Source organism: Ornithodoros turicata, chromosome 10 (assembly GCF_037126465.1).
Source record: "Ornithodoros turicata isolate Travis chromosome 10, ASM3712646v1, whole genome shotgun sequence".
In the NCBI taxonomy this organism is placed as follows: domain Eukaryota; kingdom Metazoa; phylum Arthropoda; class Arachnida; order Ixodida; family Argasidae; genus Ornithodoros; species Ornithodoros turicata.
This window is the reverse complement of record NC_088210.1, coordinates 19424419-19441040: the sequence shown is the minus strand read 5'-3', so window position 1 is coordinate 19441040 and position 16622 is coordinate 19424419. Positions and strand designations below refer to the sequence as shown.

General features: G+C 44.3%; 1 protein-coding gene across 1 annotated transcript; it reads right to left on the bottom strand.

Annotated features, from left to right (window-relative positions):
- Nucleotides 1-1985: 1985 nt before the first annotated feature.
- LOC135370847 (uncharacterized) lies at nucleotides 1986-5793 on the bottom strand. Its single transcript, XM_064604723.1, has 10 exons — nucleotides 5128-5793; nucleotides 4980-5069; nucleotides 3932-4127; nucleotides 3779-3860; nucleotides 3081-3210; nucleotides 2924-2985; nucleotides 2812-2863; nucleotides 2566-2653; nucleotides 2204-2304; nucleotides 1986-2117 (listed from the first exon to the last, which is right to left on the bottom strand). The coding sequence occupies exons 1-10, from the start codon at nucleotides 5743-5745 to the stop codon at nucleotides 2022-2024; spliced, it is 1515 nt and encodes a 504-aa protein (XP_064460793.1). The 5' UTR covers nucleotides 5746-5793; the 3' UTR covers nucleotides 1986-2021.
- Between the last annotated feature and the right edge of the window lie 10829 nt (nucleotides 5794-16622).

Genomic DNA, 16622 nt, shown 5'->3' with positions numbered 1-16622 from the left:
GCCGTTAAAAAGGCCTTCAAGTTAAAAGGACTTGCCTCCACCAAAGTGTAAATGAGGTGAAGGAACCCAAACATGTATAATGCTACCGAGCACATTAGTAACGATCACCTGGTACTTCAATAAGAGCTGCCCTCGGTGTCTCGGCCAGTAGCGTGTATCCCTGCTGGTCCCAAGGTCACGGGTTCAAACCCGGCCGAGGACGATGGCAACTTTTCCAGTCTGGCAAGCAACTCACACATGACAGAAGGGCCTTTCTCTGTCTCTTGTGCAGTGTAATGCTTCAGGAATGTTCACCAGCATGAAGTCGCAGCGTAAACAGGTACCACATAGAGAAGTGCCACATGACATGGCTAAAGGATGTTATGAAAGCCAACAAAATGTCAATGTCATGCCAACATGATTTCTCAGTGTCACGCTTGTAGGGTTCTTCTTTTCTGCAAAGCAGGTGCGTGTGCAACAAAGGAAAAGAAACGTGCTTCTCCAGAAATCAGACGTAGGTGTGTGTTTTGCTGCCCCTGTTGGGACTTGTTTGCTGTTCTTGTCACCCACACTTCTTTCACTTAAAGCAGCAACAGAATTCACTCAAGTAGAAAGAGCAGTCCATTCTTGTCAAGCGAAACCTGCGCAGAATAACTCGAAAAACAGGGATTTCAAAGGTAACGAAAAGAAGTAAGTTCATAAAGTACGGTGCTGGACAAATGTTTACGGAACAAGCTCCGGCGCATTCCTTCCTCAGTGCCACGCTAGCAGCGAGTGGGACCGTACGGACTTACGGACATATGGCTAGGTGCATACGGACATGCGAGTCACTCTGAGGAAGGAATGCACCGGAGCGTGTTCCGTAAAGTTCCGTATAGAGTCGCTACTTAGAACAGTTTCTGCATTGCAATATAAAGACAGGCAAGTACTGAAAGGCAGTTCACATATTAGACATATATGTGCTTAGTTTTCGTAGCAAAGATTTGTCCTTGTGAGTCTCTCTTGCTAGAAAGCTCTCTTGCTTTTGCGGCGGCTGTGTTACTTTGTGTGGTGCACCGAAGTCTCGCTGCGGAGTAGTTGGTGCTAAACTAACGTTTACATAATGTGCATGTTCTTTTGGTGGTCCACATTTTTCTGTTGCGTTGCATTATATCACCGTGCAAGTTGTGGTGTGCATTTCTTACCTCATGGAGCTTGCACAGTTTTTGTTGCTAGGCAATAGCGCATACCCTTTTGTATATTTTTTTTCTTACCTCACGAATCACCACATAGCTTACCCATCAGGTTTCCTGTGTTTTCTGGAATGAAGTCGTAAAGACTAAATGTTGTATTTCAGAATCTTACCGAATCTATATGTTATTGCAGTCCTCGTGTTCCACACTCCCAAAACGTTTTTTTTTTGTGTGTGTGTGTGTGTGTGAAGCGGAAGTATCGTAAAATTAATTTCTAGTTTTAAGAGGTACGTCCTCATGGGACGTCAAACCTACCCAAGCGTCTGGCAACATTGCTCCCCAAGGCAAACTTCCATCTCCTCACCACAGCTGTTGGCAGACCTCCAACGTTGAGTGGAGAGCGGAGACGCTCACGATGAGGTGACCTACTCCTGGATAGTCGGAACCTATGGAGTTTTCTGGCTTCTTTTAAAAAGAAGTTGAAACATGCTTACTGTTTACTGACAGCATGTTTTCTTTTGCGTACTACGTCTTTGACAGAGGTTAATTTATACAGTAGAACCTCTCTATATTGAAGTTGGTCGGAACGCTAGAAAAATTCACTATATCGGTATCTTCACTATGCCAATAGTTAAAAATGGGGGTTTCAACACATTGAGGCCGCAACTTTACTTCACTATATCCATATCTTCACTATATGCAGGTTCACTACAGACAGGTTCTAAATAAAGTACTAAATATAATACTACATAATCTCTCTTTTTGTTCATAGTGGGACTTTAATACAGAAAAGTGGCATTTGCATCGGAGCAGGATTTTGGTTGAAATGTTTTTATATCAGAAATATTTGTAATCTAACTACGTACAGTACTAATGTGCCGACCGTTTGCTGTTTCTCTTCGGTGTGGTGACGACACGTAGTTGCTGTTCAGTCTTGCGCACTTCTCGCATCTTGCGCTCCAGTTCCTGTAAGGTACCAAAGGCCAGGTTGAGTTTCACGTGGTACCTCGCACGTCATCGGACTTTGTGGCAATGCTCGGAGGTGTACCTACGTTTTGCATGCGTAGCAGATCTAACATTTGCTGTGGACTTCGAGTGCCCCTATGTGCAGAGTGCGCATCACGCCTTTTCTGGCTATTCCTTCCCGTAGCATCTGTGTGGGGAACCATTTGCATGACGAGAAATGGAACAACGAAGTACCACCGATAATTTACAAGTGCAAAGGCAAAGGGCTTTTTTTTTTTTTTTTTTTTTTTTTTTTTAGTTGAAAATTAACGTTGCACATTTCTGAGGCTGGATATGACATGCAAATGTGAGAACTATGTGCCTCTTGACTTTTGGATCACTAATCTAGGTGGACACTGAAATCTCTGTGTGGGAACACATGAAATGTGTATGTACGGACATCACATACCGTTGTGTGGTGTGCCGACCAACCGCGTCTGCCTGCCCACATCAGGGTGGTCCTTGTACACGCAGCCAATCACAGAGAGCTTCTCTTCCTAAGGACAACAACACACAGACAGTTTGTACGGAACGACCTCTACGTGACCTACGTTTTAACTTTATGGGGTTTTGTGTCTTAAATAATCGAAGGAAGTCAGTTTAGTAACACCCACTACTAAACACTCGAAACAAGCATGTGCAGGCATTGGCTTACCTCTGTTTGAGAGCTTAGCTTCTCCTTCTTTGCGACCCTTGATGATACTTGTCTAGTGAGGGAAAAAGCAAATGTAATTCCATTCCTTTGTCTGTGATTTCCAGAACACTACCTCTTTACGATGGCTTGCCCTTGGGTAGGGTCAGGACTGTCATCATCGCATATGCAGCCGCCCTGCAAGAAGCATGGCAGTGCATGTAAAGACAGATCCTCGAAGGGCAGCTGCGATTGTGGATTTGACTGGATCGATAGGATTGACAGGATTGTACCTTTACGCTTTCGTAATACTCGTGGAAGCAATCGCAGGAACCTTTAGCTGTGACGTGGTGTTTCGTGCGTGCCAATCGCTTCACAGTGAATGGCGATTCCCCTGATGCGTGACCTTCATGGTTGCATAATCTGCAAGGGGTTTGGGCTTGTTACTGTAAGTCGCAAAGGCTGCTGCGAACGCAGCAGCTGAACACAGTCTGATGGACATGTTAATAGCATCAGACACTGTTACAGAGAAGGTATGGGCTAGGGGGCCCTGTAGATGAAGACCAGGGAGCATGAGCCATGCCTTTGAGCCAGGGGTATCTCTATAATGTAAAAGCCCGGGTCTGGACACACTGAGGGACGACACAAACACACGACTTAAACTAGCAAAGTTTGCTGACAATGACATAGCCTGTGTTAGAAACTTCCGGGAAAATGTAATATGCCACGGTAATGTCATTACTTGATGAAAGTAATAGTGTTAGTAATGCATAACTGAGTGCAAAAAACTAATGAGCAATGTAGCACATTGCTTCACAAAACTGTAATGAGCAGTGGTAATGCATTACAACGTAAATAAGTAATATCTGCTAATGCTCTATGTTAGACTTTCGAAATTCACAGGTTTCAATTCTGTTTTTGAATGTGCTGAATTGTATCGTGCGAAATAAGAGGCACACCTGCGGATGCTCAGCTTAGTGACTTCACCAACCTGACATCTTCTGCCCTGAGGAAGCCTTCATTTATTTGGGATTCCTTGTGTGCTTTTATGGTCCGCAGCTCTTCTTGTAACGCTGGAAGGCAACAAGGCTGTCGCTGATACGCTGTCATACACCATCGCATAAGATGCATGGTCTAAAGTTACCATGGAGCTGTTGGCGAAGGTCATCAGATGCTTGTCTTTCGGCAGAAAGTATACTTTCCGTGTGCTCCATTTCTTCTCTGAGCTGCTCCAGTAGGACACGCTGCTGCTGCACGGTCTCCTGCCAGGCCTGTAGTTCATCTCGTAGTCGCCTCGATTTGCACTGCAGTTCTCGTCGTTCAGTTTCCATGGTTCCGACCTTCAAAATGCAAATAGCATGCTCTAACACTGCCTGTGGACCAGCAGCGTATTGCTTTCTTCATGCACAGGATTGACGGTCTTTCGGGAGAGGCCTACCATTCCACATACCGAAATACAATGGAATCTTATTGAATGGTAGTCGCTGAAACGGAACAGCGGCCACAGAGTTGTTTGCTTTTGTATTTGTGCAATGCAAAAAAGCAATGTGCACAAGTGTCGTTTATTACTTGTGCTCTTCTGGAAGCGATCCGAGACAGCATGTAATATTGTGCACAACAGTTCATCAACAAATGGAGCTGGGTTTCATGGTCCCTTCAGGTTCGATGTAGGGTTCCCTGTATTAGCAAGAGCGTTTCCCTGAGCGCAGGGTTGGTACTCTAAACTCTACAATTTTGAGTAGAATAGTGTGTTATGGCCGGAGGCTGAATTCATGAAGTAAAATGCGGTCTTTGCTTGACTAATTTTGGATTTCAATTACGAAAATACAAACACCATACCTACACATATGCAAACTACCGTACCGTGTAGGAAAAATGTTTGAATGTCACCCAGGAGGTTTCTTTTTACTTTTATGTAACTTTATGTCACTCGTGACCAAAGCATGAATGTTTATTATGAGGAGCAGAATAACATACATGGGTGTCATATATCTTATTGTAACCCCGTATCAAATATCAGGAGAGATAATGGCCCCTAGAAAATTTTCAAACAAGGCCGCTTGTCCCTCCAGTCCCTGTCCTTCCTGTCTCAGCATTCTGTGGTCGTCCAAACGGCAAGCCACATTTTTGTACTGGATCATACAGGATTTCCAATTTCAACATTTCAAATACAAATTACTGCAACGGTTTACCTGTGCCAGGAGTAGCCCCTCGGAGAGCCGGAGTACTTCGATCCTCTCCATTAATCCATCTGATCCGCCACGCGGGTCTTCGGCCGTGTCCTAGACGAGATAAGGTGGACCTTCCAGATTTTGCATATAATTATGCAAATGTACTCACTGGACAGAGTGGTGCTGGGTTGTCGTTGAACTCTGTTTGCACACCACGAGAACACAGCACAGGACCGACCTGAACAGAGACGTCGAATGATGCTCTGTTCTGAAGCTCTGCTGTGCGGGAGGAAGAAATCAGTCCAACGCGGGGGATAGCATATGTCTCATTGCTGATCTGTTGGGGTACCACAGTCACCTCTGAAACTTCGCACATAGGGCACGTGTCTGGGTTTGTGCATGAACCTTCGTTGTGGCCCACGTTGTAGGTATCGCTCGCAGATGATTCCACGGTGTCAATGGTGGTTGGTGAAGTCTTCGACAACACCCTCGCTGCAGATTCTGAACGACTGAGCAGCTCAATGTTTTGCAATGTTTCGATGCTTTGGATGTCAGTCGTAATGACCTCGGTCAATAAGTTTCTTCCCTCGTTTTCTTGTTGTCGTTTCACTTCACTTATTTGTGAAGTAAGTTTCATGTTGATAGTATCGCTTCTCTCTTCGAAGTGTTCCTCATGTTGAACCTGCTCTATTAGAGCATCACTGCAGCCACAAGCACCAGTGTCACCCTTTCCCTCAACAAGCTTGACAACATCAGAAGGTCTTCTGGAACTTTCAGAAACATCCATAGGTGGTGCTAGTGTACTCTGACTTGCAGAAGTATACTTGTCTTCTACCCTTACCGCAGTGCCATCTGTGGGAGCAAGGCTTTCTGTTGCCGAAATAGCAGTGGTATGTCTGCATTCATCACTTTGCTGAATGTCCGAGTCTGAAGTGCTGCCGGTCATCGGTTGTTCCCAAGTTGAAAGACTGACCCGAAGCGTAGGCGCCTGTTCAGCATAGTCCGCAGACACGTTTTCTTCCTTAGTAGTGTCTCTCAGATCTTTCTCAGTACACTGATAAGCTGCACATCCATTGAGTAGCTTTATGTCGAGCATCCCTTGCTTGGATTCCTCTCCTGATGATGTTTCTCTCTCTACAGCACCCTTCTCCTCTAAGTCTTTCGGTATGGCTTCGAAACGACCTGCATCAACCACTTCATCTATGGAGTTGTCTGATGGTATTTCGTGCTCTACGGACTCTCCTTTCTCCTCTATGACACATCCTTCTTGCTTTTCCTGATTACATTCCATTAACTGCGTGCTAGCTAAATCGGACGCATCTTCGAGATCAGGACACGTGTGACCCTGATCCTGGCTTACTGAACGAGCTGTGGTGGTAGTTTCGTCACTGTGGGATGTCGCCTTGTGTAACATATCATCCGTTAATATGTCTTCTTTGTGGATCTCTGTTAAATCAGGTGCCTGTGTCACTATGTCTAGCTCAGTTTCACTAATAAACTCGTCTTCAGCATGCAAAAGTGCAGAGTGTGCTTCTTCAACAATGTCAGATTCCAGCCCGACTTCACACGTAGGTTCAACTTTGCATTCAACATCCGATTTCCCACAGCAGGTACTTTCACTATTGCTGTGGGGTACTTGGTGTTCTTCAGGCACAACGCTGTCAACTTGCATGCCTTTTAACTGCTCTTCCCTAAGAACGGGAATTAGTTCGCTGTTTAGTTTTGATTCCACATCAATCGCTTCTGATTCCGTATATTCAACGTCACATTCCCCTCGAGTGTTGGTACATCCCTCTGTTCCAAGTTTAGTCTCGCCTGGAGGAGTGACTGACAGCGAGACTCCCTCTGCCAGGTCGCCTAGTGCTGATTCTTGATGGTCAGCGGTCAAAGTGTGATTTTCTTCCACTTGAGTGAAGACCTGCTCGTCCTGGGTCTCGCCATAAGATGCTGTCACACTTTCATATCCAGCTGCTGCCTCTTGCGCTTCTATCTGTCCAACAGGGTTCATGGCAAAGGAATGTAACGGTTCATTCTGCATAGTTGACGCAGACTGCTCTGTACGGGTTGAGAGTGCCACTTGGTCTTCAGGGGATGCTGTAATGTTATCCTTTGTCTCTGTCTCCAAATCCATGTCTTTGCTAAGGGCTGAGTTTTCCACATCGCGAGGCATAATGTCACTGCTATCAGCGAGCATTATACATGATGCCTCTTCAAGAATATGACCGTCATCGTCTGGTGAAGAATTTTTCGTATGATGAGCACTTATCTGCGTATTTGTGGGTTCTGCTCCTTCCAACTCTGGTATGCTTTCACCTAGGGTTTTGTCTGTGTGATCAGCAGCAGATTTGTCAACCTCGTAGACATGGCCCTCTTCAGGCGAGGAACACTGCGCTGGTTGTTCTATGTTCGGCACAGGATCTATGTTATTAGAAGACGTACTTGGATTTTCTGACTCTGCATTTACTAGTGTGGCCTGTTCTGTTGTACCATCATCGAAGGCATTGGCCTGCCCATCAGCATTGCCGAGGCCAGTGCCTTCAGCTGAATGACCTTCAAGCCATTCAGTCGTTTGATCATCGCTGGACAGAGATTTCCCACGCGATAACTTTTGTGCATCCAACACCGTCTCCTCGATTCTTTCTGGGGACGACTCTTCTCGCTGTTCAAGTTCCTCTTTGTCGACCAGTGCTGTTTGTTGCTGAGTCTCAGCCTGCTCTATCCTTCTTGCCATAGACTGATTTCCAGCTTGATCGTCTGTAATGTCCTCGAGTATGGTGACGTTAACCGTATGATTCTTTATATCTGTGAAAGTGTCTTCTGTTAACGTTTGGGTATTACCTTCTTGCAACACGTCGAACCCAGCCTCTGTGCGTAATTTATGGGTACCGATATCTGCTGAAGGATCCGAACAGCTGGGATCCGTCTCTCCTATGGCCAACTCTACGAGTTCATTTCTGGGCATTTCTTTTGTATCATCACCAAGGGCTTCTGTTGTAAAATCGAGTTCCAAAAGCAACGCAGGATCCTTGAAGTTACCAGAAGAGTTTTTAACCGTTTCAACTTCATTTGATAAATTTTCGTGGTGTACGTCTGGTTCAAGCCGGTCACCACCTTCGGGCTCTGCAGCTCCTGTAAGATTGTCCTCGATCACACTGGGGTCCTTGGCTTGCATTTCAAAAATACAGGGAAGAGGTGTTTTAGCACACAAGAAGGTTGAATTGCTGTTCTCAAATGCCAGTGAAACCTCGTCATCATCTTTTGCAAGTGGAATCATATCTCTATGTATTTCTGGTTCAATCACTGGCTCGCTTCCAGAGTCAGATACCACAGAGCTGTTTTTACGTGTGTAATTTTTTACTAACGTCTCTGTTTTGATACACAGACTATCACTTCGCACTGAATGCAGAGAAGATGTCAGTTCTTCCTCAGGCTCAGTGATGACTCCCTGCTCATCTGTTTCGAGAATAGATTCGCATCTAGTTTCAGCAATAATTTCAACATTACCATCCGTGTCGGTGAGGTCTTCCAGTACATGTCTACTGTCATCAAGTATACTGTCTTGAAACCGAGACACCTCATCTTCCAGATCTTCTATGCCTTCCGTTAACACCCCACTAGAACTTGCTTGCAATTCATGGGATATCGCAGCATCCAGCTCATCATTGTCTACCACTGGAATTGAAGTACTTTCAGAATCATCAATGACTTTGTAGTTATGCTTTGTGCTGATACAGTCTTCAATTTGATTCCCATCAACATGGTTGTTGAGGACACTAGACTCAAGTGCACTCGGCACATCCAAATCAGCTTCCTTTGAGTTATCGTGTTGCTTGTGTGATGCTTGTGCTTCCTGTACAGCCTCACATTCTTCAGTTGCCTCCATTGAAATGTCCATTGTTATCTCATCATGGTCTTCAGCATTATCTTGATTGTGTTTCTCTCCCTTGCATGTTATCTCATCATGGTCTTCAGCATTATCTTGATTGTGTTTCTCTCCATTGCATGTTATCTCATCATGGTCTTCAGCATTTTCTTGATTGCACTTCTCTCCATTACATGTCATCTCATCATGGTCTTCAGCATTATCTTGATTGTGCCTCTCTCCATTACATGTCATCTCATTGTGGTCTTCAGCATTATCTTCAGCATTATCTTGATTGTGCTTCTGTCCATTACATGTCATCTCATCATGGTCATCAGCCTTATCTTCAGCATTATGTTGAATGTGTTTCTCACCATTATATGTTATCATTTCAATTTTATGCTCAAGTTGTGCTTCTTTTATTTCTTCCGTGCTGCCTGCAGCATCGTTATTCTCATGTCCCGTCAGCAACATGATATGCCCTTCAGAAGCCAACACACACTCTGTAGTATCGCTAGGAGCTGATTGGCTTGCTTCCTCTGTAATCATTCCTTTCTCTGCATCTGTGAGCTGGCCATTTATGATACCAGGTTCAATGATATCAGTTCCCTGCAATGTCTGTGCGACACTTTCAGCATGGACGTCGGCGACGTCTAAGTCACAGTCTATCTTATCGGTTATCTGGAAGGAAGATCCATCAGCACTGGTGAGAGAGGTCTGATGCTGTTTAGTCAATGCTTCTCCCACCTGGATGGGTGAGCTTTGATCCGCAGTTTCAGATATCAAGACCTCCGCATTGATACCGTCCTCACTTTGTGTGTCTTCGAGTTGTTGCTGTTCTTGTGGTTCTTCTGAACACGCCATAGAACTTCCCTCTTCGCATAGGCTATCTTGGCCCTCTCCTCTTTTCATTGGCGGTACGTGCTCTGTGTGCACACAAGTGTCCAAGCATGTTTCATCTTCAGACTCTTCTCTTTCATTGTTAACTATTCTTGAAAGGAAGTCTTTGTCTATATCTTCGTTGCTGTTCAAATTAACTTGGCCCATTTCCTCCGCAGCTGCTGAAGTTTCACTATCACTATTATTGCCTAACTGACTGTGTTTAAATGCACTCTGAGAACTCGTCTCTTTGTAGTTTCTTCTATGTGTATATAATGTACCTTCTGTGAGTATGCATGATTCCTGATGATTCCATGAACATTCATGATCTTCCTTAATAACTGTCCTATCACAGTCTGTAAATGTATATGAACTGTTTTTGGTGTTAGCCATGTCTTCAGTGACTTTTGGAATGTTTGTTGTCAAATTTTCACATTCATTTTCATCGCAGGCATTTTTGCACAACATTTCCTCTTCTATGCTTCCAAGTTTTATATCAGTTACATGGAAAGTGGCACACACATCCAAGGGCCTCACATCCCTGCTTTTGCCGATTAAATCTGCATTATCAAAGATACCAGCATCAATATCCTTATATCCTCCTTCAATGTGTGGACCTGCAGTGGCATCTGTGCTGGTGGGGCTGTCGAGACCCTCGTATATATGCTGAAGAGGCAAGGAAGTATTTACTGAGTGCAAGCGCCGGTCATATTCATTCACGTCCTTCATTGGTGCATGCGTATCTGATATATTACTGACTAGACCATCTTGCAACTCAGTTATACGAAGTTTGTCATTAATAGGAATGCTGGTGTAATAATTGTAAGAAACTTCCCTACACATTGGCACCTCGTAACCTGAGACATCTTTGAAGCTTCCAGTATTTCTTCTGTTTGCAGCACTGTCGTCGAGCGCAATAAAATGTTGCATGGACACCAGTTTTTCCACAGCATCACCTACTGTCCGTTCAAGATAGATGTACTCCTTCCAAGTATTGCTGGTGTTTTCCTTCATACTCTCCAGAGCTGTATCATCTCCCATGTTACGTGGGCTGTCATGACGCACTTTATGTCGGTCGGTGTATTGATTGGCAATTTTCTCGGAACGCTTCGATGTTCTCTTCCTTCCATTGTCCTGTATCTCCGGGAATTTATCTTCTAGTGTCCGAATTCCATTGACAGTTCCTGCTGAGCCGTTGCTCGTACAGATATCTTCAAGATGGATGCGAGTCTCTGTTTCCTTTAAATATTCTTCTTGTAACATCTTTGTTCTCGACACGTCTTCAGAAATGCAATCGTCATTTGTTGAATTTATTTGGAAACCGTTTGTGGTGGGTACTACATGACTGGCTGTGTCTTCATTCGTTCGTATTGCGTCTACATCAGCAGTGTTTCCACACCGACATCCGTTCTCTAGTGCCAGTGCAGTTCGTAAGCGATGGTTAGAATGCCTTAGATGAGCCAGTGTAGTGTCTTTCCGTGTCAGATCTTTTCGAGCGTCGCTCAGTAAATCCCTGCTGAGTTTTAAGTCCCTCTTTAGTTGTTCCAACTGGGCAGTTAACTGTACGACCTCGGGTGTGACACTAACCGGGTTACTGCCCTGTAACAAAATGTATGCATCATTTTAAGAAGGACTGAAGTAAAGTACATATTTACAAGACTCATAAAGTTATCAACTACAAGTAGCCCAATTGGTGTAATCAATTTCGTCAAGGATTACTTTTCATACAATAATAGCAACATAATTACTTTTGCAAGTAATTTATTGTGTACCTGCAGTTACTTTTTTTAGGCATTCAACAAATTTTTGTGATGCTTTTGCAGCCTTAGTTCAGGCGTGCTCTTGTTTTTCCGCTAAATGTAAGTTTCTACTTATCATACTCTACCATTTCATTTCACTTCACTTCATTTAACTTCATTGGCCATTTCATCTGTCATTTCAATAAATATTTTTATATTTCTACTCAATTATATTTTTATTTTTTCTCTATATTTCTGGTTGTTCAACAACCAAGAATAAAGTCAGACATCATACATATTGAACTCAGTGCAACTGAGTCACTTTTCGGAGCAACTGTAACTGTAATTAAGTTACAATTTTTGTAACAGTATTTGAGTTACCTTTAAGAGCATGTAGTCATAATTGTAATTCAATTACTGATGTAATTCTGGTAACTGGTGTAATTCAATTATAAAAATATAATTTTTACAGGTCTGGTACTTGCATACTGCAAATGAAACTGTTCCAAAAAATGTGCACCACATAGTGACAGTTACCTGCGCTACACATGCAAAACCTCCAGGGGACAGTGGCTCCAGTGTGGGAGTGGGTGGTGATGCTTTTGCCCCTGTAAAAAAAAAAAAAAAAAAAAAAAAAAAAAAAAAAAAAAAGAGAAAAGTTATTATAGTACACCTGGACCAATGGCACGACATCTCACGTGACGTACGTCGCAGACTGTTCTTGCTCGCTTCTTCCCATGTTCCCGATGTGATAGGGAGTAGGTTCAGGTGCTTCTTCCTGTAGAGAATTACAATCCAAACGTGCAGATATTGAACTTTGGTAATGAGTACATTTCGATCACTATATTTGCACACGCTTTGCATTTTATTCACAGGTACTTTGCAAAAACGTTGTGCACGTCAAAGTGCTGTAGAGAAAAATCCCAGCTTGAAAAGCGAAACAGAAATATATTCAGAATTCTACAGGGTTATTGCTTTATTGCACCATCTTATGAGCTTCAGGGACCCCTGCAGTCTAGCACACCCTCTGGGTAAGGCCCCTCTCACACCCCCTCCCCCTTCGGAACCAGTCTAGCACAAAGATTTAGAACTACGCGAATAACACTAACGGAATATTGTTAGCGGTTCTGAATGTCCATGAGGTTTTTTTTTTCTTCCTTCTTTCTTTCATTGTGCATGGGTGCAGTTGCATTTTGCATGCCGTTTTTGCAGTAGTGCTATACAGCCCAACGGACATCCTCTCGAAAACTCATTAACTCTATAAATAGGGTCTTTCAGGTAAAAGTGAGAGTACAGAATGGGGGGGGGGGGGGTGCAATCCTCGGTGAAAGTTTATTTATTATTTACCGTGAAACGAGTGCGTACGTTGTAATGTTGATTGACAAATTTTGCGACGCGAGTGAATCCAAACCGAAAAGCGGGGATGAAAAACGCTCGTTCCACGTCAGAGGGTCACATGCTTTGGAGCGGTCGAGATGATTGGACGAGCTGCTTCTGCTGGCAAGATAAACCGTTTTGCGGCCCGATGAAGCGTCGACGGCTAAGGTGTGTTGCTGAGTCGCACGCTTTCAGTTCAGGTTCATTGGCGAATTCTGCCCATATATGTGCGCAGAATTCGAAGCAGCTGCACGTCCTTTTTATCGGTTTCGGATAGAAGTCTGTGTAGTTTTCGTTCGTGTGTTATAGTACATTGTAGGATGTCATTTACAAAGTTTGTGGTTTTGTATCGAAAATCTCGGTATTCGCTTTTCAGTTTCGTTCGCCGCTCATCTCGGCACCCTGAGAGGAATAAGCACCGCAACCCCGTTCCTGCTTTATATCCAGCCGTTGCTTTCGTTCCTCTGCAGTTGACCTTGGGCCTTCCAAGCTTGCGAACAGACAATTTTCGCAACTGCTTATTGCGCACGCGCTGCAGCGCCGATGACCTTGGGTGCGCCGAACAAGGTTATCTCAGAGTTCAATAGATGGCGCTGCATGGGAAGAACAAGAGTGGGGACAACGCGCGAACTCGTCGGCCCCACTCCAAGACCGGTTTTGTCCTTTATGCTACCCACGTAGGTTTGTTTCGGTGTGCGCCGAAGGTGGTTTGCTGGGGATCCGCTAGGAAACGACGCAAATGTGAAAAAGGTCCAACTGACTGAAAAAAAAAAAGGGGGGGGGAAAGGGCTCTGCGGAACTTCTATAATGACAACGATAATTGATGGCATTACGTCGCGCGACAACTGTCATCATGAAGGAAGCCGTAGTGGCTGGCCTGTCTTGTACCCTGCCACCCAGTTACTGGCGTCCTCGGCAGGGATCGAACGCGCAACCTTGGGATTACTAGGGACTTCCATGAGCGACATCTCATCACATCATGAGCACACGTAGCACACTCTAAGAAAAAAAAGGAGTAAAACTGGGAATAATTGCAGCTTCTACTCCCCGAGTCTGCAATTACTCCCCATTTTAGTTTCCTAACCCGACATTTAGTCCCGACATTTACTCCCCAGGACTGCAAATTGTCACTGAACTTCGCGAATGGTCTCCTGAATGCAACAGTCTACGTAAATATGTGCCCTTGGTCAATTTGAAGGGCATAAGGCTATATAGCTCAGCGTAGCAATTTTCCAGCCACACAGAGTAAGAAACAGTTAGCGCACCTCTCTTCGCAAATTGTGCCCTATGTATGGCGCAAGATTTTATATCACTCGATATATCACGGTTGACTGTTTGCTTCAAAGTATTTTCGTGCATGCACACGAATTATGTGCTTGAGACTCTTACAACAGCGCGTGAAATGCAGTCTCCACTCTGTGACATTCATTTAATCCCGTGCATTTACTCCCGAAAGGGACTATTTTTTGTGGCAATGCACTTACTCCCCCAAAAAGGAGTAAAAATACTCCTTTTTTTTCTTAGAGTGCATTTCCGGTCTGTTTACCCGTCTCGAGCTGCGTTGGTATGCGTTGTAGACTGTTCGCGTGGCTTGTGTCCCGCTGACAAAGACCTGGTGCTCCCTCGGATGTCTGGCGGCGGTGGACAGCAAAACTGGTCCCGAGCGGCATCAGCGGAAGCAGGCCTCGTCCAAGATCCTCGATGCATTGCAAGACCATTGCGCTCCTGCCTCAGCTTCCTGTAACGAAATCTCTGTGCTGCTGAGAGCGTACCATGATGGGTGGCGTTGATATATAGGGTGTTTCACCTTTCCTATTAAAAATTACTTGTCTGAACGCTATGGGGTCAATGCTGTTTACCTTGGCGGAGATTTTACCATTACCGCTGAGCACTTTTATCAATTTTAATTCGCGAGGAATGGAATTTGCCCAATTGAACTCCAGAATCTTGACGCTTTTATTTTATTTTTCTATATATTCTTTACAGAAACAAAGCGCACGTCATATTTACCCACACTGCATTGTAAAATACATTCCCTACTGCTTTAGTAATAGCTGAAGAGAGAGAGAAAAAAAAAAGCGACAAACGTCGTTTTCATGCACGCAAATAGACCTCTCCCTGTTTGTAAACAAATGACGTCATAGTGTTTGACACCGCCACCAATTTGGTAGAGTTGAACTACGTTCGAAGCTAGAGGCGAACAAGGTAGCGGCCGAAAGCCACGGTCTTGAGGGGATTACAATGGTCCCTGAAAGGGACGCATTCGTGGAACCCAGCCCTCCCCTTCAGATTTGTTTCGGTTTCAGTCTGTCTACCAACGTCATGATGACGTTTCTCGGGTAGAGGTCTATTGTCGGCCGAGCTCAGTTCTCCGTCAAATTAATGCAAGATGCGACGGAAGGCAGACTGTCACCTGCCTCTTCCTGTTTCCTTCTCGCTCTTCTTTCAGATAAATTTGCGTTGCAGCCATACGGCCGTTATCAGCAGAAGCTTGGAAAGGGGGAAAGCGAAAGGGCATGTACTGGCTTCCTCGCATTGCTTCTTTAGGAGATCTGAGCGCGGCCGGCACCTTGCGCGCCTCGAAACGACGGTTTTCGGAATTTTTATTTCGGCATTGTAGTCGTGAATGTATTTTAGAATAGAATGGGGTAAATCTGTAATGCGCTTTCTTTCCGTAAAAAAAAGAAAAGGCCCACTTGGCAAATTTCGGAGTTGAATTGGGAAATTTAATTTCTCGCGAATTAAATTTGATAAAAGTGCTCAGAAGTCATGGCAAAATCTCGCCCGAGATAAATACTGTTGACCCCATAGTGTTCACATAAGTAGATTTTTTTAAATACGATATTTTCACGTTAGGTGAAACGTCTTGTATGTATATTGTGATAGGAGACGCATACGATTCTTTGCGCAATTTATTTTGTTTCGACGTATTCGTGATTTCGTTCTGCAGCGAGCAAGCAGCGCGTCACACACGTTTGAAAGATTTTTTGCCTTACAAACAACTAAAAAAAAAAAAAACGCCTGCATCTCTTAGTACGTCGGACATGTTCTTCGCGACTTCAGAGTCAAATTTTTGGTCATTTCTCCGTCACTTCCGTAACGCCCATAGATATATGTATTTGGAAAACGTGAAATGTGTAACATCCATTCAATGTGAATTGCGATAAGCTATCGAAGAAGACCAGTATCGTGAAAATCAGTTGGCTATTTACCGAAGTGTAACTTAAAGTTTGTCCCATCATGGGACACACATTATGATGGAATACACGATAGATAAAATTACTGGGTTGTGGCCATCTCCCATTCTCGCACTGTCGTATTTTGCGGCGGTCGACTTATATTATGAAAAATCAACTATTTACCTCCCTCTCTCCTGATTCTTTGCAAACCACCCATTGCCTGATCGGAGAGAGACATCTTGTTGCTTGGAAGTATCAGGATATACACGCGATTCAGTCTTCTGATAACTTTCACGTCCCTATCGCTCCGTGCATGATCGACGACAGCAAATATGGACATCGAGCAGAAAGTTTTCACGAACTTATAGCATTTGATTCTTCTTGCCCAGTTCAGATCTGCAGAACATGACATCACACTTGGCGTCCGTCCGTAACAGCCTTCAGCGGCTAAGACGAAGGAATAACCAGGGAAGTATCCGTAATTTGCGCTCCAGAACAAGAGTGTGGTTACACCTCATAGTCAGCTCCTGTACCTCTTCCTATAGGAGCATAGGTGTCATATGGATACGTCAACCTGATTTGGTGAATGACCCAACGTTTAGAAAACTTTTTGAGACAGTTCACGCAC

What these genes read in the sequence shown, in the direction of transcription:
- LOC135370847 (XM_064604723.1), bottom strand. Translation starts at nt 5,745, where the DNA reads ATGGATGTTTCTGAAAGTTCCAGAAGACCTTCTGATGTTGTCAAGCTT. An exon ending in GGTCGGCACACCACACAACG is followed by an intron (nt 2,305 to 2,565) that starts GTATGTGATGTC and finishes TTCCCCACACAG; the next exon opens with ATGCTACGGGAAGGAATAGC. An exon ending in ATCTGCTACGCATGCAAAAC is followed by an intron (nt 2,118 to 2,203) that starts GTAGGTACACCT and finishes GGTACCTTACAG; the next exon opens with GAACTGGAGCGCAAGATGCG.